Genomic DNA, 26,966 nt, shown 5'->3' with positions numbered 1-26,966 from the left:
TGGAATTGACTGAGGAGGCCTTTATTTTCCAGCCAGGACTGAAGGAAGTGGTAGAATCCTGTCGAGGGAAGAATCTCTTCTTCTCTACCAACATTGACGATGCCATTAAAGAGGCCGACCTTGTATTCATCTCAGTAAGTGTCGTCTTAGCTGTTGGACATCCTTAGCCGTGCCCAAGGTTCCGGGTTGCGGGGCTGGGAAGGGTCTCTTGATTTTCCACCTCTATTTCTGATAGTAAAGGGCCTTAAAGTGGGTGTCAGTGGAAAGGACTGAATGTATCTACCAACTCTGTGGCATTGCATGTACCCTCCCGAGCGCTTAGTGCAGCGCTCTGCACCCAGTAAGCGCTTAATCCATCCAATTGATCGATTGATTTGTTTCCCTCCAGACAAGAAGCCATCCCTCGTCTCATTCGGGGGTACCTTTTCCTCATGCCCATCCTTAACACCAGCCCCCCCACAAAGCTTAGTTAGGACCTGTCCCTTCGCTTTCCGGGACCCTAGGACTGTGTCTTCATATGGGGCTCTTCTCCCGTCCAAGTTAACACCCCACCAAGAAACAGAAGCCATAGTTAAAACACGTTCCTTCACGTTCTGTGACCCTAGGATCGTGTCTTCATTAGGGACTCTTCTCCCCTCCAAGTTAACACCCCAACAAAACACAAGTCTTCGCCAGAACGGGCTCCTTCCCTTTCTGTGACCCTAGGACTGGGTTGTCATTTAGGGGCCCTCCTCCCTCCAGGTTAACACCCCAAGAAAAACGCAAGCCTTAGCCAGGACCCGTTCCTTCACTCTGCACGACCCCAGGACCGTGTCTTCACTGGGGGCTCTCCTCTCCTCCAGGTTAACACCCCAACAAAAACTTACGGGATGGGGAAAGGCCGGGCCGCCGATCTGAAGTACATCGAAGCGTGCGCCCGGCGGATCGTGCAAAACGCCAACGGCTACAAGATCGTGACGGAGAAAAGCACGGTCCCGGTACGGGCGGCCGAGAGCATCCGCCGGATATTTGACGCCAACACCAAACCCAACTTGAACCTGCAGGTGAGCGCCTCGTGGGCCGGGATCGCCTCCGCCAACTCCGCCATACCGGGCGCTCAGTATAGCGCTCAGTACGTACCGTTGACGGGTCGATTCAGAACTCGGGTCACGGCGACTCGGTCAGCGGTTCCTTTGACCCTTTCTTCTCTGTGGGGAGGCCAGGTGCTGTCCAATCCCGAATTCTTGGCGGAAGGGACAGCCATTAAGGATTTGAAGAACCCGGATCGAGTACTGATCGGCGGCGACGAGACCCCGGAGGGACAGAAAGCAGTCCGTGCCCTTAGTGCCGTCTACGAACACTGGGTTCCCAAAGAAAAGATCCTCACGACCAACACCTGGTCTTCAGAGCTTTCCAAACTGGTTGGTGACCTTTCCCTTCCCGCTGGCGGCATCTGACAGTGACCTGGGTGAAAACACACCGGGTTGTTCCGACACAGAAGCGTCGACTTTACTATCGGGGTGGTTAAACTTCCTCACTTGACACAACTTAGGTTGCAGAAATTAGGAGAAGGAGCGAGCCCTCAGTACAGTGCTCTGCACACAGTAAGTGCTCAATAAATACGATGGATTGAATGAATGAATGATAGAGCATCTTGGATTCTAATCCTGGCTTCACCACTTGTCAGCTGTGGGACTTCGGGCAAATCACTTCACTTCTCTGGGCTTCAGTTGCCTCATCTGTAAAATGGAGATTAATCGATCAGTGGTATTAATTGAGCACTTAGCCAGTTGTATATATTGAGTGCTCACTATGTGCAGAGCACTGTAGTAAGCACGCAGGACTCATAGTCCATTCATTCAATCATTTATTGAGCGCTTACTGTAAGCACAGCGCTGTGCTATGCGCGTGGGAGAGTACAACAATAAACAGACACAGCCCCTGCCCACAACGAGCTTACGGTCTCCCTAAGTAGGAGGGAGAATAGGTATCCCCGTTTTAGAGTGGAGGGAACCGAGGCCCGGAGAAGTGAAGAGACTCGTCCAAGGTCACACAGCAAGCAGTTGGCGGAGCCGGAAATTAGAACCCAGGTCCTCCTGATTCCCAGGCCCAAGGTGCCTTCACTAGGTCAAGCCGCTTCTCTGTTTTTCCCTCCGATCTCCCCGTCGGAATTCTTCGCGGTCCATCCACAAAACTTTTCCTAGCATTTGCCCATTCTTCTTGAACTCCCGGGGAGTGGCTGGGGTTGGTTCTACCCAGGGAGACTGTTCGGACGTGGCCACGGAGGGACACACGACCCGTTGGTTCATTGCTTCCATTTCTGGTTTTCCCAGGCAGCAAATGCTTTTCTGGCCCAGAGGATCAGCAGTATTAACTCTATCAGCGCCTTGTGCGAGGCTACGGGCGCTGACGTGGAAGAAGTGGCAACAGCCATCGGGATGGATCAGAGGATCGGGAATAAGTTTCTGAAAGCCAGTGTCGGTAAGCGACAATTCGGGTTGAACCGCAGAACTGGGCCATCGGCGGTGTTTATTGAGCGGCTACTGTGCCGAGCTCTTGGGAAAGTACATTAAAACAGAGTGGGTAGACGTGCTCCCTGCCCATCATCATCAATGGCATTGAGTACTTACTGTGCACAGAGCACTGTACTAAGCGCCTGGAAGAGTACATTACAACAGAGTTGACCCATACGATCTCTGGCCTCAGCAGCCTCACAGTTTAGCGGGGAAAGATGGACAAAAATATAAAGCAATAGATGGTCATCATCATCATCATCATCATCAATCGTATTTATTGAGCGCTTACTATGTGCAGAGCACTGTACTAAGCGCTTGGGAAGTACAAATTGGCAACATATAGAGACAGTCCCTACCCAACAGTGGGCTCACAGTCTAAAAGGGGGAGACAGAGAACAAAACCAAACATACCAACAAAATAAAATAAATAGGATAGATATGTACAAGTAAAATAAATAAATAAATAGAGTAATAAATATGTACAAACATATATACATATATACAGGTGCTGTGGGGAAGGGAAGGAGGTAAGATGGGGGGATGGAGAGGGGGACGAGGGGGAAAGGAAGGAAGGGGCTCAGTCTAAAAATATGGAACGCTTCACGAATTTGCGTGTCATCCATTTGGTCAATTTAAGGGCTCAATAAATATCATCGTTGGATTAGTATGTTCTGAAAGAAAAGACTGTTTAATCCAATGATAGTATTTATTGAGCCCTTACATTGAAAATAAGTATGTTCTGAAAGAAAAGACTGTTTTATTTTCTTGTCATTGTTGTTTTTAAATGGCATCTGTCAGCACTTACTACGTGCCAGGCACAGTACTAAGCGCTGGAGTAGATACAAGCGTATCTTAGCTTAGAATGATAATTTGTCCATGTTTCCCAGTCGCATTATGAGAGGGCGTTGGGGTCTTGCCATGGCTCCACAGCGGACGGGAAGAGGAAGCGGTTGGGAATGACGTGCCTCCGGGAACTCACGTCAGGCGGTAACCACACATGCAGCTCCAGGAGAGAAACGAGTTGTGCGGCCCCAGGGAGAGCAGGCAGAATTGTTTCTTGCTCCCATTGTACCTCTGTCAGAGAAAGCGCTCTGTAGGAGATACCTCCTTAAGAATCAATCAGTCGTATTTATTGAGCGCTTACTGTGTGCAGAGCACTGGACTAAGCGCTTGGGAAGTCCAAGTTGGCAACATATAGAGACAATCCCTACCCAACAGTGGGCTCACAGTCTAAAAGGGGGAGACAGAGAACAAAACCAAACATACTAACGAAATAAAATAAATAGAATAGATATGTACAAGTAAATAAATGAATAAATAGAATAATAAATATGTACAAACATATATACATATGGTGCTCTGGGGAAGGGAAGGAGGTAAGAGAAGAAGCCTTCCCTGAGTAGGCCTTCATTTCACTGACCCGTCCTTCCTTCCGCCTAGACGATGCACATGATTGTGAACTCCTTAAGCTCCTTTTCATCCCTTCATTCATTCATTCAGTCGGTCATATTTATTGAGCGCTTAATGTGTGCAGAGCACTGTACTAAGCGCTTGGGAAGTACAAATCGGCAACAGAGACGGTCCCTCCCCAACAACGGGCTCACCACAGTCTAGAAGGGGGAGACAGAGAACAAAACAAAACAAGTAGACAGGCATCAATACCATTAGAATAAATAGAATTATAGTTGTATACACATCATTAATAAAATAGAGTAATAAATATGTACAGATAAAATAGAGTAATAAATATGTACAAATATATACCCACCCCAGCCCCATGTTGTTTATATATGTATGCTTATATAAATTCATTCATTCATTCAGTCATATTTATTGAGCGCTTACAGTGTGCAGAGCACTGTACTAAGTGCTTGGGAAGTACAAGTTGGCAACATATAGAGACGGTCCCTACCCAACAACGGGCTCACAGTCTAGAACGGGGAGACAGACGACAAAACAAAACATGTGGTCAGGTGTCAAGTCATCAGAATAAATAGAAGTAAAGCTAGACGCACATCATTGACAAAATGAATAGAATAGTCAGTATGTACAAGTGAAATAGAGTAATAAATCTGTACAAACATATATACAGGTGCTGTGGGGCTCTCCACCCCTACCGCCTTACCTCCTTCCCTTCCCTACAGCACCGTTATATATGTATATATGTTTGTACGTATTTATTACTCTATTTATTTTACTTGTACATATCTGTTCTGTTCATTTTATTTTGTTACTATGTTTTGTTCTCTGTCTCCCCCTTCTAGACTGTGAGCCCACTGTTGGGTAGGGACCGTCTCTATATGTTGCCAACTTGGACTTCCCAAGTGCTTAGTACAGTGCTCTGCACACAGTAAGCGCTCAATAAATACGATCGATTGATTGATTAGGGTCGGGGGGATGGGGCGGGGGAGAGGAAAAATAACCTTATGTTATACAGTATTTCCCCTGTCTGTAATTTATTTAAATATTCGTCTCTCCCTGTAGACTGAAAACTCCTTAAGGGCAGGAATCATGTCCACCAACTCTCTTACACTGTGCTCTCCCAAGCATTTAGTACAGTGCTCCACACACAGTAAGAGCCGTGGGGAGAAAGAAAGGACCCTCTATCGTATTCGACAATGACTCTGTTGTGAAAGCCACTGGCTTAGTCCCGAATGAAATCTCTTCCTTCGGCCGCAGTGGGCAATTCAGGGTCATTTCTCTTTCATTCATTCATTCATTCATTCATTCATTCATTCATTCACTCACTCAAATCTCTTCCTTCAGGCCGCAGTGGGCAATTCAGGGTCATTTCTCTTTCATTCATTCATTCATTCATTCACTCAATCGTATTTATTGAGCGCTTACTCTGTGCAGAGCTTGGGAAGCTAAGCGCTCTTCTTAAAAAGCAAATTACGTGACCATCACTTTGACAGGACATACTTAATTCTGCGCACCAGACCCTGAAGGAGTTGGTGGTGTACAGTCTGATATTAACCGGGCGCTCTGACATACAGGCAGACCTCAGGCTCTGGGTTCAGAATCCAACCTGAATTGCTTGTATCCTCTTCAGCGCTTAGTACAGTGCCTGGCACATAGTAAGCGCCTAACAAAGTACCATTATTCTGTTCCTCTGACCACAAGCAAGTTGCGAATCAGCATCTAAGTTGGCTGGCTTCCCAGTCCACAGTCCACTGAGTTCTGAGAACCAAGAGGTAGATTGCACGTAACTCCAAGATTTCCCAGAGTTTTGTGATTCCCCATATTTCCCAAACCCGGCCCCTTCATTTAGAGAAGCAGCGTGGCTCAGTGGAAAGAGCCCGGGCTTTGGAGTCCGAGGTCATGGGTTCAAATCCCGGCTCCTCCAATTGGCAGCTGGGTGACTTTGGGCAAGTCACTTCTCTGTGCCTCAGTTCCCTCATCTGTAAAAATGGGGATGAAGACCGTGAGCCCCCCGTGGGACAACCTCATCACCTTGTAACCTCCCCAGCGCTTAGAACAGTGCTTTGCACATAGTAAGCGCTTAATAAATGCCGTCATAATTATTATTATTATTATTATTCACTCAGCTTCCCGGCCCACCTACCTACCCAGGTGGGCGGCCCGGGTCCTGGACTGAGTCAACAATTATCACGGGACAATTCTCCGGATTTTACTCACTCACTTTCACTCATTCATTCATTCAATTGTATTTATTGAGCACTTTCACCTGAACAGGGTTCGGCGGGAGCTGTTTTCAGAAAGACGTCCTGAACTTGGTTTATCTCTGTGAGGCGCTGAACCTGCCGGAGGTAGCGCGTTATTGGCAACAGGTAGGAATTCTTCCTCGGAGGCTTTTCTAGGAGGAGCCAATCACTGTTTCGGTCGTGACTCCTTTTTTTTTTTTTTTAATGGTACTTGTTAAGCACTTAATGTGTGCTAGGTACTGTACTAAGTCGATAAAAGCTAATTAAGTTGGACATAGTCCGCGTAGAGCTCACCGTCTTAATCCCCGTTTTACAGGTGAGATAACTGAGGCTCGGAGAAGTGAAGTGAGTTGCCCAAGGTCACCCAGCAGACAAGTGGCAGGGCCAGGATTAGAACCCAGGTCCTTCCAACTCCCAGGCCGTACGAGGCCGTGCTGCTTCCCTTACTTCCGCAGCTTTATGGAGACCTTGAACCTGTGTTTCTGCTGGTCGTGCTGGGAATCTTGGGTGCACTGGGACTGGCCCTTAGTTATACATGGGAAGCGATCCAAAAATGATCAAACCGGACCCCAAAGCCAGATCCATCTCCATTGGAGACTGGACCTAAGCATGGGCGAGCTTTCCCGATTCTGGTGCGGAACCAGTCGCTTTCTTCGTCCTTTAGTTCGGGAGCTTGTCCGCGGCCTGGGGCTACTGAGTTGGTTCCGTTAGCCGGGTATCTGTGGGGTCCGTTCATTCATTCATTCAATCGTATTTATTGAGCTCTTAGTGTGTGCAGAGCACTGTACTAAGCGCTTGGGAAGTACAAGTTGAGCCTGACGCCAGACTCCGCGAGTCCGGATGACAGAATCTTCTGGAGCAGATATGGATGTAGGAGACATTAACCTGTCTCTATTCAGGTTAGGTTTTTCTCCTCTTTTCTTGACACTTCTCCCTCTCTCTTCTTTTTCTCCCTGTTTCATTCAATCATATTTATTGAGCACTTACTGTGTGCAGAGCACTGTACTAAGCACTTGGGAAGTACACGTTGAGCCTGACTCCAGACTCCGCGAGTCCGGATAACAGAATTTTCTGGAGCAGTCATGCTGCTCCTTTTCTGGAGCAGACACGGATGTAGGAGACACTAACCTGTCTCTCTTCAGGTTAGGTTTTTCTCCTCTTTTCTTGACACTTCTCCCTCTCTCTTCTTTTTCTCCCTATTTCATTCAATCATATTTATTGAGTACTTACTGTGCGCAGAGCACTGTACTAAGCACTTGGGAAGTACAAGTTGAGCCTGAGTCCAGACTCCGCAAGTCCGGATAACAGAATCTTCTGGAGCAGTCATGCTGCTCCTTTTTTGGAGCACATGTGGATGTAAGAGACACTAACCTGTCTCTATTCAGGTTAGGTTTTTCTCCTCTTTTCTTGACACTTCTCCCTCTTTCTTCTTTTCCTCCATATTTCATTCAATCGTATTTATTGAGCACTTACTGTGTGCAGAGCACTGTACTAAGCGTTTGGGAAGTACAAGTTGAGCCTGACTCCAGACTCTGTGAGTCCGGATAACAGAATTTTCTGGAGCAATCATGCTGCTCCTTTTCTGGAGTAGACATGGATAATAATAATAATAATGATGGCATTTGTTAAGTGCTTACTATGTGCAAGGCACTGTTCTAAGCGCTGAATGTAGGGGACACTAACCTGTCTCTATTCAGGTCAGGTTTTTCTCCTCTTTTCTTGACACTTCTCCCCCTCTCTTCTTTTCCTCCCTATTTCATTCAATCGTATTTATTGAGCGCTCACTGTGTGCAGAGCACTGTACTGAGCGCTTGGGAAGTACAAGTTGGCAACTGTCTCCCCCTTTTAGACTGTGAGCCCACTGTTGGGTAGGGACTGTCTCTATATGTTGCCAGTTTGTACTTCCCAAGCGCTTAGTACAGTGCTCTGCACATAGTAAGCGCTCAATAAATACGATTGATTGATGATGATGATGATGATTTGCCAACATATAACACTTCCCCCTCTCCCTTTCCTTTCGTACCCCTTCAATTCTCCCCTTTCTCCTCGGTTTTCTTGCTCTTCCTCCCACTAGATTGTCAGCTCCTGGAGGGCAGGGCTCAGATTTATTAACTCTGTGGTACTCTCCCAAGTCCCTCCGTCCGTTGCTCTGCAAACCGGAGGTGTTCAGTCCATACTGTTGGTTGATCGCTACTCTTTCCATCTCCCACCCTCCTCCTCATCATCAATCGTATTTATTGAGCGCTTACTGTGTGCAGAGCACTGTACTAAGCGCTTAGAGAAGCAGCGTGGCTCAGTAGGAAAGAGCCCGGACTTTGGAGGCGGAGGTCATGGGTTCAAATCCCGGCTCCGCCAGTTGTCAGCTGTGTGACTTTGGGCAAGTGACTTCACTTCTCTGGGCCTCAGTTACCTCCTCACTTCCTTTTTCTTCTCATTTTGTCTTTTGATACTCCCGCTTATCTCCTTTCATTTCCCATTCTCACTTCCCTTGTGTCCAGGACCAGTTGAACCCCAGCCTCTCAACCCCCCGCCCCCTTCCTTTTGGACTTCAGGATGTCCTCATCTTTGCCTTCCATTCCCTAAGGAGCATTTCCCTCTCCCAGGGGAGAGGAGGGTTTTGATCTCCATCATCTGGCTGGAGGTCGGCGAGGGGAGTAGGAATTCTGTGAAGGAGAAAGGGCAAATCCTGATTTTTGCCAAGCAGAGTGCCTAGTGGAAAGAGCCTGGGCTCTTCCGAAGGACCTGAGTTCTAATCCCAGCTGTGCCGATTACTTGCTGTGTGACCTTGGACAAGTTTGTTTTTTTTTTTTTAAAGTATTTGTTAAGCACTCACTACATGCCAGGCAGTGTACTAAGCACAGGGGTAGAGACAAGATACATGGGGCTCACAGCTTTTCCCCTCATTTTACAGATAAGGTAGCCAGGGCACAGTGAAGCGACTTACCCAGTGTCACACAGAAGGCATGTGGCACAGCGGAGGATTAGAACGCAGATCCTCAGATTGCCGGGCCGGTGGTCTTTCCACTGCTTCTTCAAGTCACTTCTTTGTGTCCAAGTTCCTCAACTGTAAAATGGGGATTAAATCTGTTCTCCCTCCTGCTTAAACAGTGAGCCCCATGTGGGACAGGGTCTGTGTTCTACCAATCAATCGATCAATCAATCGTATTTATTGAGCGCTTACTGTGTGCAGAGCACTGTACTAAGCGCTTGGGAAGTACAAGTTGACTTGTACCTACCCCAGTGCTTAGCACAGTGTTTGACACATCATAGGAAGCAGCGTGGCTCAGTGGAAAGAGCCCGGGCTTTGGAGTCCAGAGGTCATGGGTTCAAATCCTGGCTCTGCCAGTTGTCAGCTGTGGGACTTTGGGCAAGTCACTTCACTTCTCTGGGCCTCAGTGACCTCATCTGTAAAACGGGGATTAAGACTGTGAGGCCCACGTGGGACGACCTGGTCACCTTGTACCCTCCCCAGTGCTTAGAACAGTGCTTTGCACGTAGTAAGCACTTAATAAATGCCATGATTATTATTATTTTAGTAAGCACTTAGCAAATACCATAAAAAAATAACAGGGGGCCCAGACTCCCACCTTCCCATATAGCATGGCTCAGTGGAAAGAGCCCGGGCTTTGGAGTCAGAGGTCATGGATTCAAATCCTGGCTCCGCCAGTTGTCAGCTGTGTGACTTTGGGCAAGTCACTTCACTTCTCTGGGCCTCAGTTCCCTCATCTGTAAAATGGGAATGAAGACTGTGAGCTCTAAGTGGAACAGGGATCGTGTCCAGTCTTCTAGACTGTGAGCCCACCGTTGGGTAGGGGCCGTCTCTATATGTTGCCAACTTGTACTTCCCAAGCCTTAGTACAGTGCTCTGCACACAGTAAGCGCTCAGTAAATACGATTGATTGATTGATTATCTTATATCTACCCTAGTGCATAGTACGGTGCCTGGCCGTTGGTAACAGCAGAACCAATAGCATAAAAAAAACCCTCTACTCTGATCGTAGCAGTGAAGACAGTGGAGGCGTCTGCGCATGGGTCTGGTCACGGAGCACCAAAATGCAGGAAAATGGGCCTGGGTGTGATGTCCCCTCTCCATCGTCCTCTTCCTCGTCCCCCTCTCCATCCCCCCATCTTACCTCCTTCCCTTCCCCACAGCACCTGTATATATGTATATATGCTTGTACATATTTATTACTCTATTTTGCCTGTACATATCTATTCTATTTATTTAATTTTGTTAGTATGTTTGGTTTTGTTCTCTGTCTCCTCCTCCTAGACTGTGAGCCCGCTGTTGGGTAGGGACTGTCTCTATATGTTGCCAACTTGTACTTCCCAAGCGCTTAGTACAGTGCTCGGCACACAGTAAGCGCTCAATAAATACGATTGATGATGATGAACTGCTGGTGGGGAGGCGAGAGATGAACGTGGGAAGACGTAAGCACACTGGAAACTCTGCCGTAGACCAGGCAAAGTTGTAATTCAAAGATTGGGCCTCCCGTTCTCACCTGACTGCGGAGCTGCCTCGGGGCCCCCAAGGTGTTTCTGAATCCTCATCGGAGGCTCCAATCTTCCCAGACTGAGCCCCTCCACCCTTTTCCTCTCCTCCTCCCCTCTGCCCTCCCCTCTTCCCCTCCCCACAGCACTTGTGCGTATTTGTACAGGTGTATTACTCTATTAATGCCGTGTATCTAGCTATAATTCTATTTATTTTGATGGTATTTTTTTATTATTATTAAGCGCTTACTCTGTGCAAAGCACCGTTCTAAGTGCTGGGGAGGTTACAAGGTGATCAGGTTGTCCCACATGGGGTTCACAGGCTTCATCCCCATTTTCCAGATGAGGGAACTGAGGCCCAGAGAAGTGAAGTGACTTGCCCAAAGTCACACAGCTAATTGGCGGAGCCGGGGCTCGAACCCATGACCTCGGACTCCAGAGCCCGGGCTCTTTCCACTGAGCCACGCTGCACCTGTTTGTTTTGTTCTGTAGTCTGTCTCTCCCTTCTAGACTGCGAGCCCGTTGTTGGGGAGGGACCGTCTCTATATGTTGCCGATTTGTACTTCCCAAGCGCTTAGTACAGTGCTCTGCACACCGTAAGCACTCAGTAAATACTGTTGAATGAATTCGATTTTTTTTTCCAATGGTTTTTATCAAGTGCTTACTCGGTGCCAGGAGCTATACTAGCTGCTGGAGTAGATACAAGGTCATCAGGTTGGTCCCACGTGAGGCTCCCAGTCTTAATCCCCATTCTACAGATCAGGGAACTGAGGCCCAGAGAAGGGTGACTATCCTAGAGTCACGCAGCAGACAAGGGGTGGGTGTGGAATTAGAACCCAGGTCCTTCGGGCTCCTGGGCCATGCTACAGATTAGGGAACTGAGGCCCAGAGAAGTGAAGTGACTATCCTAGAGTCACGCAGCAGACAAGGGGTGGGTGTGGAATTAGAACCCAGGTCCTACGGACTCCCGGGCCGTGCTACGGATTAGGGAACGGAGGCCCAGAGAAGTGAAGTGACTATCGTAGAGTCACGCAGCAGACAAGGGGTGGGTGTGGAATTAGAACCCAGGTCCTTCGGACTCCCGGGCCATGCTACGGATTAGGGAATGGAGGCCCAGAGAAGTGAAGTGACTATCCTGGAGTCACACAGCAGACAGGGGGTGGGTGAATTAGAACCCAGGTCCTTCGGACCCCCGGGCCATGCTACGGATTAGGGAACTGAGGCCCAGAGAAGTGAAGTGACTATCCTAGAGTCCCGCAGCAGACAAGGGGTGGGTGTGGAATTAGAACCCAGGTCCTTCGGACTCCCGGGCCATGCTACGGATTAGGGAATGGAGGCCCAGAGAAGTGAAGTGACTATCCTGGAGTCACACAGCAGACAGGGGGTGGGTGAATTAGAACCCAGGTCCTTCGGACCCCTGGGCCATGCTACAGATTAGGGAACTGAGGCCCAGAGAAGTGAAGTGACTATCCTAGAGTCCCGCAGCAGACAAGGGGTGGGTGTGGAATTAGAACCCAGGTCCTTCGGACCCCCGGGCCATGCTACGGATCAGGGAACTGAGGCCCAGAGAAGTGAAGTGACTATCGTAGAGTCACACAGCAGACAAGGGGTGGGTGTGGAATTAGAACCCAGGTCCTTCGGACTCCCGGGCCATGCTACGGATTAGGGAACTGAGGCCCAGAGAAGTGAAGTGACTATCGTAGAGTCACGCAGCAGACAAGGGGTGGGTGTGGAATTAGAACCCAGGTCCTTCGGACTCCCGGGCCGTGCTACGGATCAGGGAACTGAGGCCCAGAGAAGTGAAGTGACTATCGTAGAGTCACGCAGCAGACAGGGGGTGGGTGTGGAATTAGAACCCAGGTCCTTCGGACTCCCGGGCCGTGCTACGGATTAGGGAACTGAGGCCCAGAGAAGTGAAGTGACTATCCTGGAGTCACGCAGCAGACAAGGGGTGGGTGTGGAATTAGAACCCAGGTCCTACGGACTCCCGGGCCGTGCTACGGATTAGGGAACGGAGGCCCAGAGAAGTGAAGTGACTATCGTAGAGTCACGCAGCAGACAAGGGGTGGGTGTGGAATTAGAACCCAGGTCCTTCGGACTCCCGGGCCATGCTACGGATTAGGGAACTGAGGCCCAGAGAAGTGAAGTGACTATCATAGAGTCACACAGCAGACAAGGGGTGGGTGTGGAATTAGAACCCAGGTCCTTCGGGCTCCCGGGCCGTGCTACGGATTAGGGAACTGAGGCCCAGAGAAGTGAAGTGACTATCCTAGAGTCACACAGCAGACAAGGGGTGGGTGTGGAATTAGAACCCAGGTCCTTCGGGCTCCCGGGCCGTGCTACGGATTAGGGAACTGAGGCCCAGAGAAGTGAAGTGACTATCCTAGAGTCACGCAGCAGACAAGGGGTGGGTGTGGAATTAAAACCCAGGTCCTTCTGACTCCCGGGCCATGCTACAGATTAGGGAACTGAGGCCCAGAGAAGTGAAGTGACTATCGTAGAGTCACACAGCAGACAAGGGGTGGGTGTGGAATTAGAACCCAGGTCCTTCGGACTCCCAGGCCATGCTACGGATTAGGGAACTGAGGCCCAGAGAAGTGAAGTGACTATCGTAGAGTCACACAGCAGACAAGGGGTGGGTGTGGAATTAGAACCCAGGTCCTTCGGGCTCCCGGGCCGTGCTACGGATTAGGGAACTGAGGCCCAGAGAAGTGAAGTGACTATTGTAGAGTCATGCAGCAGACAGGGGGTGGGTGTGGAATTAGAACCCAGGTCCTTCGGACTCCCGGGCCATGCTGCTTCTCCTTTTTGAGACATTGGGCGGGTAGCCAACCCTTGGGCCCGCTCAGAGCACCCAAAGCGGAGAACCAGGGCGGAGGATGGCAATGCCCGAGTTGCCTGATCTCGCTGGCACGGTTGCCTTCTTGGCAATAGTGAGGCCGCCGTCCTTCCTTTCCTGCCCAATTTACCCGCTGCATTTGCAGGTGATAGACATGAACGACTACCAAAGAAGGAGGTTTGCATCTAGGATCATAGACAGCCTGTTCAACACAGTCACGGACAAGAAGATCGCTATTTTGGGATTTGCCTTCAAAAAGGACACCGGAGACACAAGGTAGGTTTCAGACTCACCGACCGGAATAAAAATCCTCGAGGCCCCAGTCTGGCCCTTCCTTCCTCCCCACCGTCTCCTCGCGTGGATTCCTGGTTTGCAAATAACCTGCAGAGCGGATGAGGGTTTCTGCCGCGACCTTGGGTTATTTTTTGCTCTTTTTTAAAAATGGTATTAAGAATAATAATAATAATAATGGCATTTGTTAAGCGCTTACTATGCGCAAAGCACTGTTCTAAGAACTGGAGGGGGATACAAGGTGATCGGGTTGTCCCAGGTGGGGCTCACAGTCTTCATCCCCATTTTCCAGATGAGGTAGCAGAGAAGTTAAGTGACTTGACCAAGGTCACACAGCTGACAATTGGTGGAGCCGGGATTCATTCATTCATTCATTCAATCGTATTTATTGAGCGCTTACTGTGTGCAGAGCACTGTACTAAGCGCTTGGGAAGTACAAGTTGGCAACATCTAGAGATGGTCCCTACCCAACAACGGGCTCACAGTTTAGAAGGGGTAGACAGACGACGAAACAAAACGTATGACAAAACAAAAACGGGATTTGAACCCATGACCTCTGACTCCCAAGCCCGGGCTCTTTCCATTGAGCCACGCTGCTTCCGTGCCGAGCACTGTACTAAGTGACGGGTAGACACGAGTTGGCAGGTTGGACACAGTCCGTGTCCCACATGGGGCTCACAGTCTTAAGAGAAGCGGCGTGGCTCAGTGGAAAGAGCCTGGGCTTTGGAGTCAGAGGTCGTGGGTTCGAATCCCAGCTCCGCCGCATGTCCGCTGGGTGACCCTGGGCAAGTCACTTCACTTCTCGGAGCCTCATCTGCCAAATGGGGAGGATGGCTGTGAGCCCCACGCGGGACAACCTGATCACCTTGTATCCCCCCAGCGCTTAGTGCTTTGCACAAAGTAATCAATCAATCAATCGTATTTATTGAGCGCTTACTGTGTGCAGAGCACTGGACTAAGCGCTTGGGAAGTACAAGCTGGCAACATAGAGAGACGGTCCCTACCCAACAGTGGGCTCACAGTCCCCAGTGCCATTATTATCATTATTATTAACCCCCGTTTTGCAGGTGGGCGAACTGAGGGCGGGAGAAGTCTTCCCGGGCCCTTGCTCTACCCACTAGGCCACCCTGCTTCTCCACCTCTTTTGAATGTGTTCCCTTGGCGTCCTGGGAGCGTGGCTGCTGTTGCCCCGGGGAGGCGGGCCGCCCGAGAGAGGCCGAGGCCCGGCGGGGTGGGTCGGCCCGCCCGCCTCCACCGGCTCCGTGGCCGCGGTGGGCAGGCGGGCGGGCGGGCGGTGCCGGGGCCGGGCCCACTGACCGCGGTTGCCTTCGGCGCTAGGGAGTCGTCCAGCATCTACATCAGCAAGTACTTGATGGACGAGGGCGCTCACCTCCACATCTATGACCCCAAAGTGCCCCGGGAACAGATCGTGGTGGATCTGTCGCACCCCGGCGTCTCCGAAGACGACCAAGGTGAGGCTCCCGCTTCATCCGTCGCACCCCTTCCAAGGGGCAGGCCTGCCCCAACTAAGTCTTCCTTTCCCCGACTCCCTCTCGGTCAATCAGTGGTATTTATTGAGCACTTACCATGAGCAGAACACTGCACTGCTCTTAGAACACTAAAGCGGAATAATAATCATGGTATTTGTTCAGCGCTTACTGCTTACCAAGCGCCGGGGTAGATACAAGATTGGTTCCTGGTCCACTGAGGGCTCACAGTCTTAATCCCCGTTTTACAGATGAGGGAACTGAGGCTCAGAGAAGTGAAGGGACTTGCCCAAGTTCGTGCAGCAGGCAAGTGGCAGAGCTGGGATTAGAACCCGGGTCCTCCCACCCCCCGGGCCGGCCCGTGCTCTAGCCCCTAGGCCAGGCTGCTTCTCCGCGGAGTTGGCGGACACGTCCCCCGTCCGTGACGGGTTTACGGTGTAGCGTCTTCCGCATCGCCTAAGCACTTGGATCTGGCCTCTGGAAACACTTCCTCAATCGTATTTATTGAGCGCTTACTGCGTGCAGAGCACTGTACTAAGCGCTTGGGAAGCACAAGTTGGCAACATATAGAGACGGTCCCTACCCAACAGTGGGCTCACAGTCTAAAAAACACTTGATATTCCCCCCACCCTCAGCCCCACACCACTTATGTACGTATCCCTGAGTGATTTTATTTTCTGTCTTCCACTGTATAAGCACTCAATAAATACAACTGACTGACTGACTTGCCCAGGGTCCCGCAGCAGGCAAGGGGCAGAGCCAGGATTAGAACTCGGGTCCTTTGACTCCTAGGCCTGTGCTGTCTCCGCTAGGCCATGCTACTTTGATTATTATCAAATATTATTAACATGATAATATTAATTAATAATGATAATCAATTAGAAACAATAATAAGTTAATAAATAATGGATAAATTAATAATGGTGTTTATCTATATATTATGTATAATATATGCAATAATATTTCATGTTAACGATATTGTATAATTATATAATAATTTATTGTGTGTGATAATATATAACGATTATTATATAGTACATCAATATATAATGATTATATTATAATAATGGCATTTGTTAAGCGCTTGCTATGTGCGAAGCACTGTTCTAAGCGCTGGGGATAATATATAATTGTTATATAGTATATTAATATGTAATGATTAATAATAATGGCATTTGTTAAGTGCTTGCTATGTGCGAAGCACTGTTCTAAGCACTGGGGATAATATATAATTATTATATAGTATATCAATGTATAATAATTATATAATAATAATGGCATTTGTTAAGCTCTTGCTGTGTGCGAAGCACTGTTCTAAGTGCTGGGGCTAATATATGATTATTATATAGTATATCAATATATAATAATTATATAATAATAATGGCATTTGTTAAGCGCTTGCTATGTGCGAAGCACTGTTCTAAGCGCTGGGGGGATACAAGGTGATCAGGTTGTCCCACACAGGGCTCACAGTCTTCATCCCCATTTTAAAGATGAGGTGACTGAGGCCCAGAGAAGATTAACAGTGCTTTGCACATAGTAAGCACTTAATAAATGCCATCAAAAAAAAAAAGTGATTTGCCCGGGGTCACACAGCTGACAATCGGCGGAGTCGGGATTTGAACCCATGACCTCTGACTCGAAAGCCCGGGCTCTTGTGGCTGTTTTTAGTCCTCTCTGCCTCCCGTAGCTTGTGAAGAAATTAAAGAAATACATAGCTAACCCCAGCGGGAGGTTGGGTGGGGAGAACGACCATCCTCTTCTTCCTGTCCTTCCTCTCCTCTTTCCCGTCATCTTTCCCCTCCCTCGCTGTCCCTTCCCTGCCGCAGTGGCTCGCCTGGTGACCATCTCAAAGGATCCCTACGAAGCTTGCGACGGGGCCCACGCCGTAGTCATCTGCACCGAGTGGGATATGTTTAAGGTGAGGAGGGCGGACATGGATCCTGCCTGCAGGAATCCATTCATCAGGGGGTACTTATTGAATAATAATAATAATGATGCTGGCATTTATTAAGCGCTTACTATGTGCAAAGTATATCTCTTCCTCCCTTCAAGGCCCTGCTGAAAGCTCACCTCCTCCAGGAGGCCTTCCCAGACTGAGCCCCTTCCCTCCTCTCCCCCTCGTCCCCCTCTCCATCCCCCCATCTTACCTCCTTCTCTTCCCCACAGCACCTGTATATATGTTTGTACATATTTATTACTCTATTTATTTATTTATTTATTTTACTTGTACATATCTATTCTATTTTATTTTGTTAGCATGTTTGGTTTTGTTCTCTGTCTCCCCCTTTTAGACTGTGAGCCCACTGTTGGGTAGGGACTGTCTCTATATGTTGCCAACTTGTACTTCCCAAGCGCTTAGTACAGTGCTCTGCACACAGTAAGTGCTCAATAAATACGATTGATTGATTGCAAAGCACTGTTCTAAGTGCTGAAAAGGAAGTTTGCAGGGGTGGGGTTCAAACCCACAAGGAAACACACACAGTAGGTTTATAAGAACAGCGCCTTAACCAGTCAGCCATCCTGATGTATTGAGCGCTTACCAGGTGCAGAGCACCGGACTACTAAGCGCTTGGGAGAGTACAGTTTGAAAGTTAACGGACCCGTGCCCTGCCCGCAGTGGGTTTACGGTCCGTGAGAAGCAGCGTGGCTCGGTGGAAAGAGTCCGGGCTTTGGAGCCAGAGGCCATGGGTTCAAATCCCAGCTCTGACAGTCATCAGCTGCGTGACTTAACTTCCCTGTGCCTCAGTTCCCTCATCTGTAAAATGAGGATTAAGACTGTGAGCTCCCCACCCCCACCCCCCGCGTGGGACAACCTGATCACCTTGTAACCTCCCCAGCGCTTGGAACAGTGCTTTGCACATAGTAAGCGCTTAATAAATGCCATCATCATTATTATTATTATTATAGAGGAGAGGGGGAGGGTTGGGATGGGGGGTTCAGTCGTTCAATCAGTAGTATTTATTTATAGTATATGGGTGGATTACTGTTCTTAAGTGCTTGGGTGAGGACAGGAGAGTTCGTGGACCCCATCCTTGGGGAACTTACAGTCCAATGGGTAACTGAGGCACAGAAAAGTTAAGTGACTTGCCCGAGGTCACACAGCAGGCACGTGGCGGAGCCGGGATTAAAAACCAGGTCCTCAGTTAGTGGACCCCATCCTTGGGGAACTTACAGCCCAGTGGGTAACTGAGGCACTGAAAAGTTAAGTGACGTGCCCGAGGTCACACAGCAGGCACGTGGCGGAGCCGGGATTAAAATCCAGGTCCTCAGTTAGTGGACCTCATCCTTGGGGAACTTACAGCCCAGTGGGTAACTGAGGCACAGAAAAGTTAAGTGACTTACCCAAGGTCACACAGCAGGCACGTGGCGGAGCCAGGATTAAAAACCAGGTCCTGTGACTCCGAAGCCTGGGCTCTGTCCCCCCAAGCCACCCTGCTCCTCTTAGATAAAACCAAGGGAGCGCAGAAATTAAATTGGGAAAGATCTCCCAGTGAAGGTGAGACTTTCCAAGGACCTTGAGGCTGGGGAGGGCTGGTCTCTGGCAGCTGGGAAGCGGGAGGCAGTTCAGGGCCGGAGGAAGGGCGGGAGCGAGGCACAGGAAGAGGAGAATCCTGAGGGTTTTTTTTTTTTTTAATGGTTCTTTCAGGAGCTGGATTATGAACGCATCCACAAAAAGATGCTGAAGCCGGCCTTCATTTTCGACGGCAGACGGGTCCTGGATGGACTTCACAATGAGCTCCAGGCCATTGGCTTCCAGGTATCGTGGCCCGTAACTAAAGTCCGATGTCCGCTCTGCCACTTGTCTGCCGCGTCACCTTGGACAAGTCACTTGACTTTTCTGTGCCTCGCTTCATGCATTCAGTTGTATTTATTGAGCGCTTACTGTGTGCAGAGCACTGTACCAATTGGAAAGTACAATTTGGCAACAGATACTCCCTACCAAATAACAGGCTCACAGTCATCCAAAATAATGTTGGTTCATAGCTTGACTATCGTCAGCTTTAAATCACTTTGACCTCCTCTATCTTGGCTTGCCGACTGAGCTACAACCGTCTACAACCCAGCACATGAACTTCACTCCTCTAACACCAATCTACCCACTGTACCCCAGTTTCATCTATTGTGCTATCAAACCCTCGCCCATGTCCTGCCTCCTTCCCGTCACATAAAACAGACCATCGTCGCTCTCTCCACCTGCCAATTTGTACTTCCCAAGCGCTTAGTACAGTGCTCTGCTCATAGTAAGCGCTCAGTAAATACGATTGATGATGATGATGATGATTAAAATTGCAAAATGGGGATTAAGACTGTGAGCCCCAGCGCTTAGTACAGTGCCTGGCACATAATGAGTGCTTAACAAATACCGCAGTTGTTATTATTATTAAAGTCCTAGCCCGTTGCCCGCCGTGGTTTTGCTCAAGGGGAAAACCAGTGTCGTAGGCTCGTTACTCCTGGGAAAAGGGGAAATAGCGCTCTACTAATCCCCCCCGCGCTTACAACAGTGCTTTGCACATAGTAAGTGCTTAACAAATTCCATCATTATTATTAGTACTGCAGAAACTTAGCACAAAATGGGTCTGGCTGGGCCTTCCAACCTGCCTTTGAATCACTAGACTCAGGCAAAAGTCCTGCCACCCCCGGCGCTCTCTGAGTGGTTCCTTCCATCCTTTATTTCTGTTCCCCTCCTTTTTTTTTTAATGGTATTTTAAAAATGGCATTTAAGTGCTTACTATGTACCAAGCACTGGAGTAAATACAAGCTAATCAGGCCGGACACAGTCCGTGTCCCATCTGGGGCTCGCGGCCTTAATCCCCATTTTACAAGGTGAGGAAACTGAGGCCCAGAGAGGTTTCTCCTTCTGGGATGAGGAGCTTTATGAGCAAATTTCAGAGCAAACCTGGTTGAGGGAAGACCACCCCCACGCCCTCCTTCCTTTCCCCCACCTCATTCCGGCGCCGCCTGACCGCCTTCGCTTAACAGATACCGTAAAACAAGCACAGTGTCTTGACTAAGTGATCCGAGGCCATTTGGCAAAGTACGACTACCAACGTGTCTTGGTTTCCTTGTTAGATTGAAACGATCGGCAAGAAGGTGTCGTCAAAAAGAATTCCCTACGCTCCTTCAGGTGAAATTCCCAAGTTCAGCCTTCAAGACCCGCCGAACAAGAAACCCAGAGTGTAGGGCTTATCAAGAGCACCTCAATGTGTCTGGTCTGTACGACGGGATCGTGAATTCCTCCCTGTCCCCTCCACGCCCACCTCCATTAGGTAGCAAAAACCACGCGCTTTAGGGAGGCTATTTTCGAGTCGTTAACCCACCTTTTCCCTAGCTGTGGCAGCAGACGCAGTAGTTCTTTCTATATCTAGTCTCTTTTCTATTTTTATAATTCCGTTCAATTATCGAGACAGAGGGCGAGCCCTAGTGATTTTTAATGGTCTTTTTAAAAAATAAAAGTGCAACTCTTTGCTTTCGAAAAATGTCCAGAAGCTGCTGCTTCATTCCCCCCGCGTTAAAGAGCACAAGACCTGTAGAGTGATGAGTACGGAGTCAACTGTCTCCCCCCAGCCCCTCCATCCCGCCCGCAAACTAACCCAAAGAGTCAAAAGACACCTCCGGGTGCACGGCTAAGTGGATGTGTCCGACCAAAGTCTCCCGAGGAGAGGGTCAGAGTGGACCCCAAGTTGAATAGGAATCATCAGTGTGGATAAGAAACGGGACTGGGCGAGAGTGGCAAAAATATCGCACGCCCGGATTAATCGGACCGTACCCTGCTCGGATCAGCGCGATCGCTGGCCTCTATTCGGGTCTCGACCCTCTAAGCCGGATGTGGAGACGTTGGAGAGTCTTAATCAATCAATCAATCGTATTTATTGAGCGCTTACTGTGTGCAGAGCACTGTACTTAGCGCTTGGGAAGTACAAGGAAGTCCTAAGTAACTTGAGTGATGAGATGGGAAGGGAAAAAGCAGTCCTCTGAGGAAAGGCTAAAGGAAGTGGGACTGTTTTAGCCTGGAGAAAGAGCCGGCTGAAGGGATGAATTACTGCCTTCAGCTGTCTGAAGGGTTTCGGTGAAGAGATTCTGACTCGCTTTTCTCAAGGGAACACGGGTTTTAATGGCAGGGGAAGAGGGGGGAGAGAAGGAAGAACTTCCAGGCTCGCGGGATGAATGAAAACCAGAATGGCTGACTGAGGGAGGGGGTGGTGGTTCCTTCATCATCATCATCAATCGTATTTATTGAGCGCTTACTGTGTGCAGAGCACTGTACTAAGCGCTTGGGAAGTACAGATTGGCAACATATTCCTCAGGTTCCTCATATCCTCAGGTTCCTTCCCTGAGGAAAGATAATACTACTAATAATGATGGCATTTATTAGGCGCTTACCATGTGCAGAGCGCTGTTCTAAGCGCTGAAAGATCAGCCAGGCATCCTCGAAATCTTATTCATTCACCTGTGAGGAGGTGGGAGGTTGGCCCAGATGACCTCCCAAGGTCCCTGCCAGCCCTGGGGCCCTTTGTCTGTCTGCTGTGTGATCCTGGGTAAGTCACTTCCCTTTTTTTGTACCCCAGTTACCTCATCTATAAAATAGGGATTGAGACGGTGAGCCCCATGTGCGACATGGACTTTGTCCAGCCAGGTTATCATCTTGTACCTACTCCGGCACCTTGTTGGACCCCTATTTGGGTCTAGAGAAGCAGCGTGGCTCAGTGGAAAGAGCCCGGGCTTTGGAGTCAGAGGTCATGGGTTCAAATCCCCGCTCCGCCAACTGTCAGCTGTGTGACTTCGGGCAAGTCACTTCACTTCTCTGGGCCTCAGTTACCTCATCTGTAAAATGGGGATGAAGACTGTATACCCCCCGTGGGACAACGTGATCACCCTGTAATCTCCCCAGCGCTTAATACAGTGCTCTGCACATAGTAAGCGCTTAATAAATGCCATTATTATTATTATTCAGCTCTGAGGAGGACATCTGTCCCAGGTCGGCTCAAAGGCAGAATCCACCAAGTCTGCCCTGTGTGGCAAACTTGGCTTCTGGAACGAAGCGTTATTTTCATAGCCCTGTCCCCAGTGTCAGGTAGTCTAAATTGGGGTAAAATGAGTAATGAGGGGAGAAATTGTGTGGCGGGATGGGGAGGGAAGGCCCTCCTCCCCCCTCCAAGTCGCCCTTCCTATGCCAGGGATTGCACTGCTACGAAAAAGGGAATCATTTCCATTTCCCTGGGGCTAACCCGTCAGTCACCTGGATCCCGTGACTTCCGATCGTCTGCCATTCCTGTCGTGCTTTTTAAAAAAAAATCGTCCTTCTGTTGTTCGAGCTTCAATGCCTCCAGATGTGTAAAGAACCGAGGCTCTTCTAAGACTCGATCCAGGTGAGCACAGACAACTGTAAGACAATGGACCCTTCGAATAAAATATTTCCCTCGTGTCTTCCCGCTGTGCAGATATCTTCTCTGGGGATGAGGGGAATGGAGGGTTGGCGGAGGAGGCCTCAAGAAGAGCTGTTTGGGTTAAACACCAAAGCCAACAGACGGACTGTCGGCTCTTTTCTTAGAAAAGCAGTGCAGTCTAGTGGCTAGAGCACGGGCCGGAGCGTCAGAAGGACCTGGGTTCTAATCCCAGCTCTGCCTCTTGTCAGCTGTGTGATCTTGGGTAAGTCACTTCGCTTTTTTTGTACCCCAGTTACCTCATCTATAAAACAGGGATTGAGACGGTGAGCCCCACGTGCGACACGGACTTTGTCCAGCCAGGTTATCCTGTACCTACTCCGGCGCTTAACACAGTGCCTGCCACATAGTGAGCGCTTAATACCATTGGGGGAAAAAAAAGTTCCCCAGCACTTGGTGGGTGAAGGAAAGCAGTGGCCTGACGCAGAGTCCTTAGCCTAAGGACCTAACTGCTTCCCCGTCGCTAATCACTATGCTATCTGTTAAGCGTTTACCGTGTGCCAAGCACTGTGTGAAGTGCTGGGCTGAATACAATCAGCTCGGTCACAGAGCCTGTCCCATGTGCAGCTCACAGACCATTATTCTTGTCTCCAGGAAATTTCCACGCGACTGGCTTGCCGGCGCTTCAGATTCACCGTGCCCCAAACCCTCTCCCTTCCTCTCAGTTGCGCAGGCCACCGTCTCCCCCGCGACAGAAGCCTGTAAACGCGGTACCGTCCTCGACCCCTCCCTCAGTTCGGGCTTCCCCCTCCACCCGACCGCTAAAGTTCAATCTGTTTTTCCTCAGAAGCTTTTCACGGCTCCTCTTCTTCCTCCCCGCTGTAGGCAGCCATCGCCTGGTTCAAGCCCCCGTCCCCTCACCCACCACACAAAGCAAGCATAACATCACCATCCCAATGGCTCCAACCGGCCCGGCGTCGGTGAGGGGAAACCGCCGTCTCACCCATCCACACGGCGTTATTGCCCCACACGGATTTCAAAAATCTGTCTTTGCTTTTTCCCTACTCTCCTTAGTAACAGTTGCAACCGTTCTTCACCCTAGGTGACAGTTGCATTTCAATTTGCTTCACTGTAGTCCTCTATTTAGAAAACCACTTCCTGACAAAATACTGTATCCTTTTCTAATAGGTTAAGTAAAGTTTGTGTTCTGAAATCAACTTGTACAGGGCCCGTCAACTCATTAAAAAAAAAAAAAAAAAGGACAAAATTATTTGGGTCATATGCTTTTCCGTCTATCCCCCCCGCCTTACTTCCCCTCCCCACAGCACCTGTATATATGTTTGTACAGATTTATTACTCTATTTTACTTGTACATATTTACTATTCTATTTTCTTTTGTTAATACAGATTTATTACTCTATTTTACTTGTACATATTTACTATTCTATTTCTTTTACTTTGTTAATATGTTTCGTTTCGTTGTCTGTCTCCCCCTTCTCTAGAAGGGGGAGCCCGCTGTTGGGTTGGGACCGTCTCTAGATGTTGCCAACTTGGACTTGCCAAGCGCTTAGTACAGTGCTCTGCACACAGTAAGCGCTCAATCAATACGATTGAATGAAGGCATGAGTTTACTACAGAATCTGGCCCGAGTCGTAGAAATGGGGTCACCGTTATATTCCTTTCAAGGAATAGGAAGCTTCTTCCTCTGGAGCCAGGGCCCCCCTCCAGGAGGTGTTCAGCAAACCCTAGAGCCCTACCCTCCTGGAGTGCCGTAGGCCAACTAAAACCTGGTCTGCTCATCTTCTTCCTGCTCTTTTTTAGTCATCATCATCAATCGTATTTATTGAGCGCTTACTATGTGCAGAGCACTGTACTAAGCGCTTGGGAAGTACAAATTGGCAACATAGAGAGACAGTCCCTACCCAACAGTGGGCTCACGGTCTAAAAGGGGGAGACAAAACCAAACATACTAACAAAATAAAATAAATAGAATAGATATGTACAAGTAAAATAGAGTAATAAATATGTACAAACATATATACAGGTGCTGTGGGGAAGGGAAGGAGGTAAGACGGGCAAGATGTTGCCGCCTGATGGCTTCGCTTTCACCACCCCCAATCTGGACCTGCTGGAAGCTGGTTTGCCCGGCTTTTGATACCACCGCCATCCTGCTCCCCTACCTCCTCCGGGCTCTCCGATGGCCTCCTTTTCCAGTGACTGCATAATCAATCCATCGTATTTATTGAGCGCTTACTGCGTGCAGAGCACTGGACTAAGCGCTTGAGAAGCACAAGTTGGCAACATACAGAGACGGTCCCTACCCAACAGTGGGCTCACAGTCTAAAAGGGCATAACCCACTCTTCTAACCCTCCTGAGCCCACCTTCTCTTCCTAGAAATTCACTGGCCCCGGTTTCAACCCCACGATGCTCTCGGTTAACTGTTCCTACCTCTCCGACCGCCGCTCGGCCTCCTTTGCTGATTCTTCGACTCCCCTTGACTGTGGGCATCTCTCAAGGCTCTTTTCTGGGTCCTCCTTTGTCGACAGGGCTTCAGGCCGGCTTCACTAGTGTTTTTTTTTTTTCTTTGAATGGTATTAAGCCCTTACTATGTGCCCGGCACTGTATTAAGTGCTGGGATAGATACAAGGAAGGTGACTTTTTACCTTAGTAGCAAAACTCCCCCAAACCCCAGGGACACCTTCCTTAGAGGCATCTTGGAACTGCCCAGTGCTGTGTGTTGGTATCATCCCCTTGGGAGGCTTTGAGAAATCACCGAGACTACAGGGATATTATATTAATGTCTGCCTCCCCTTCTATACTCTTAAGCTCTTTGTGGGCGGGGAATGTGCGTTTATTGTTACATTGTACTCTCCCACGCACTTAGTACAACAGTAAGCACTCAATAAATACAATTACTTGGCTGACTGCGACCCTCCCTTAGGGCCCAAAACCTTGGTTTTTTTATTTAAATGGCATTTGTTAAGCGCTTACTATGTGGCAGGCGCTATATTCAAGAGCCAGGGCGGATACAAGTTAAGAAGGTTGGACGCAGTCCATGTCCCACGTGGGGCTGAGTCTTTATACCCATTTGCCTTAATACCCATTTTAAAGATGAGGCCACTGAGGCACAGAGAAGTTGACATTACTTTGCCAGGGTCCCAGAGCATTCATTCAAGTTAATGAGGTTGGACGCAGTCCATGTCCCACATGGGGCATGGAGAAGAGAAGCAGCATGGCTCACTGGAAAGAGCCCGGGCTTTGGAGTCAGAGGTCATGGGTTCGAATCTCGGCTCTGCCACATGTCTGCTGTGTGACCTTGGACAAGTCACTTAACTTCTCTGAGCCTCAGTTCCCTCATCTGTAAAATGGGGATTAAGACTGAGCCCTGCGTGGGACAACCTGATCACCTTGTATTCCCCCCCAGCGCTTAGAACAGTGCTTTGCACATAGTAAGCGCTTAAGAAATGTCATCATTATTATTATCATTATTATGGGGCTGAGTCAATACCCATTTGCCTTAATACCCATTTTAAAGATGAGGCCACTGAGGCACACAGAAGTTGACATTACTTTGCCAGGGTCCCAGGGCATTCATTCAAGTTAATGAGGTTGGACACAGTCCATGTCCCACATGGTGCTGAGTCTTAATACCCATTTTAAAGATGAGGCCACTGAGGCACACAGAAGTTGACATTACTTTGCCAGGGTCCCAGAGCATTCATTCAAGTTAATGAGGTTGGACACAGTCCATGTCCCACATGGGGCTGAGTCTTAATACCCATTTTAAAGATGAGGCCACTGAGGCACAGAGAAGTTGACATTACTTTGCCAGGGTCCCAGAGCATTCATTCATTCATTCATTCAATCGTATTTCCTGAGCTCTTACTGTACTAAGCGCTTGGGAAGTACAGACATGTGGCGGAGCCTGGATTAGAACCCAGGTCCTTTGACCCCCAGGCTTGTGTTCTACCCACTAGGCCACACTCCTCAAATCCTAGTCCAATTTGGCCTCTAAGGTCACCCTAGGCATTCACCTGAGAGTCCAAATTGGGTCTGTCGCTCTCTGATGGGGCAGACTATTGAAGCAATTCGCACCCATGTCACAAGGGGTGTTGAGAAGTCAACTCTGCCAAGAGCCTGTAAAGGCCTGAGGCCATTAGATGCTGGGGAGACGTTTCATAAGAAAAATCAAAATTGTTTCATTACAGTTACCTTTGCCTCGGTTCCAATAGTCTCCCTAATCTGAAAGGCCACCTTAACCGATCGTATTTACTGAGCGCTCCTTGTGTCAACTTGTACTTCCCAAGCGCTT

The 26,966-nt window shown here is 49.0% G+C and overlaps 1 protein-coding gene across 3 annotated transcripts in view; it reads left to right on the top strand.

Annotated features, from left to right (window-relative positions):
• UGDH (UDP-glucose 6-dehydrogenase) overlaps positions 1 to 20,748 on the top strand; it is a 45,795-nt gene extending 25,047 nt beyond the window's left edge. For all 3 annotated transcript variants that reach the window (XM_038752512.1, XM_038752511.1, XM_038752510.1), the window contains exons 3-12: positions 33 to 134; positions 843 to 1,043; positions 1,203 to 1,400; positions 2,313 to 2,460; positions 6,192 to 6,286; positions 13,636 to 13,766; positions 15,120 to 15,253; positions 17,098 to 17,189; positions 18,918 to 19,028; positions 20,342 to 20,748. In XM_038752512.1, the coding sequence (XP_038608440.1) occupies positions 33 to 134; positions 843 to 1,043; positions 1,203 to 1,400; positions 2,313 to 2,460; positions 6,192 to 6,286; positions 13,636 to 13,766; positions 15,120 to 15,253; positions 17,098 to 17,189; positions 18,918 to 19,028; positions 20,342 to 20,452 (1,323 nt within the window). In that variant the 3' untranslated portion in view covers positions 20,453 to 20,748. The remainder of the gene's footprint in view (positions 1 to 32; positions 135 to 842; positions 1,044 to 1,202; positions 1,401 to 2,312; positions 2,461 to 6,191; positions 6,287 to 13,635; positions 13,767 to 15,119; positions 15,254 to 17,097; positions 17,190 to 18,917; positions 19,029 to 20,341) is intronic.
• Positions 20,749 to 26,966: the final 6,218 nt, after the last annotated feature.

The sequence above is a fragment of the Tachyglossus aculeatus genome, chromosome 10 (genome assembly GCF_015852505.1).
Source record: "Tachyglossus aculeatus isolate mTacAcu1 chromosome 10, mTacAcu1.pri, whole genome shotgun sequence".
NCBI classification, from domain to species: Eukaryota; Metazoa; Chordata; class Mammalia; order Monotremata; family Tachyglossidae; genus Tachyglossus; species Tachyglossus aculeatus.
This window is presented reverse-complemented; position numbering and strand designations above follow the sequence as displayed.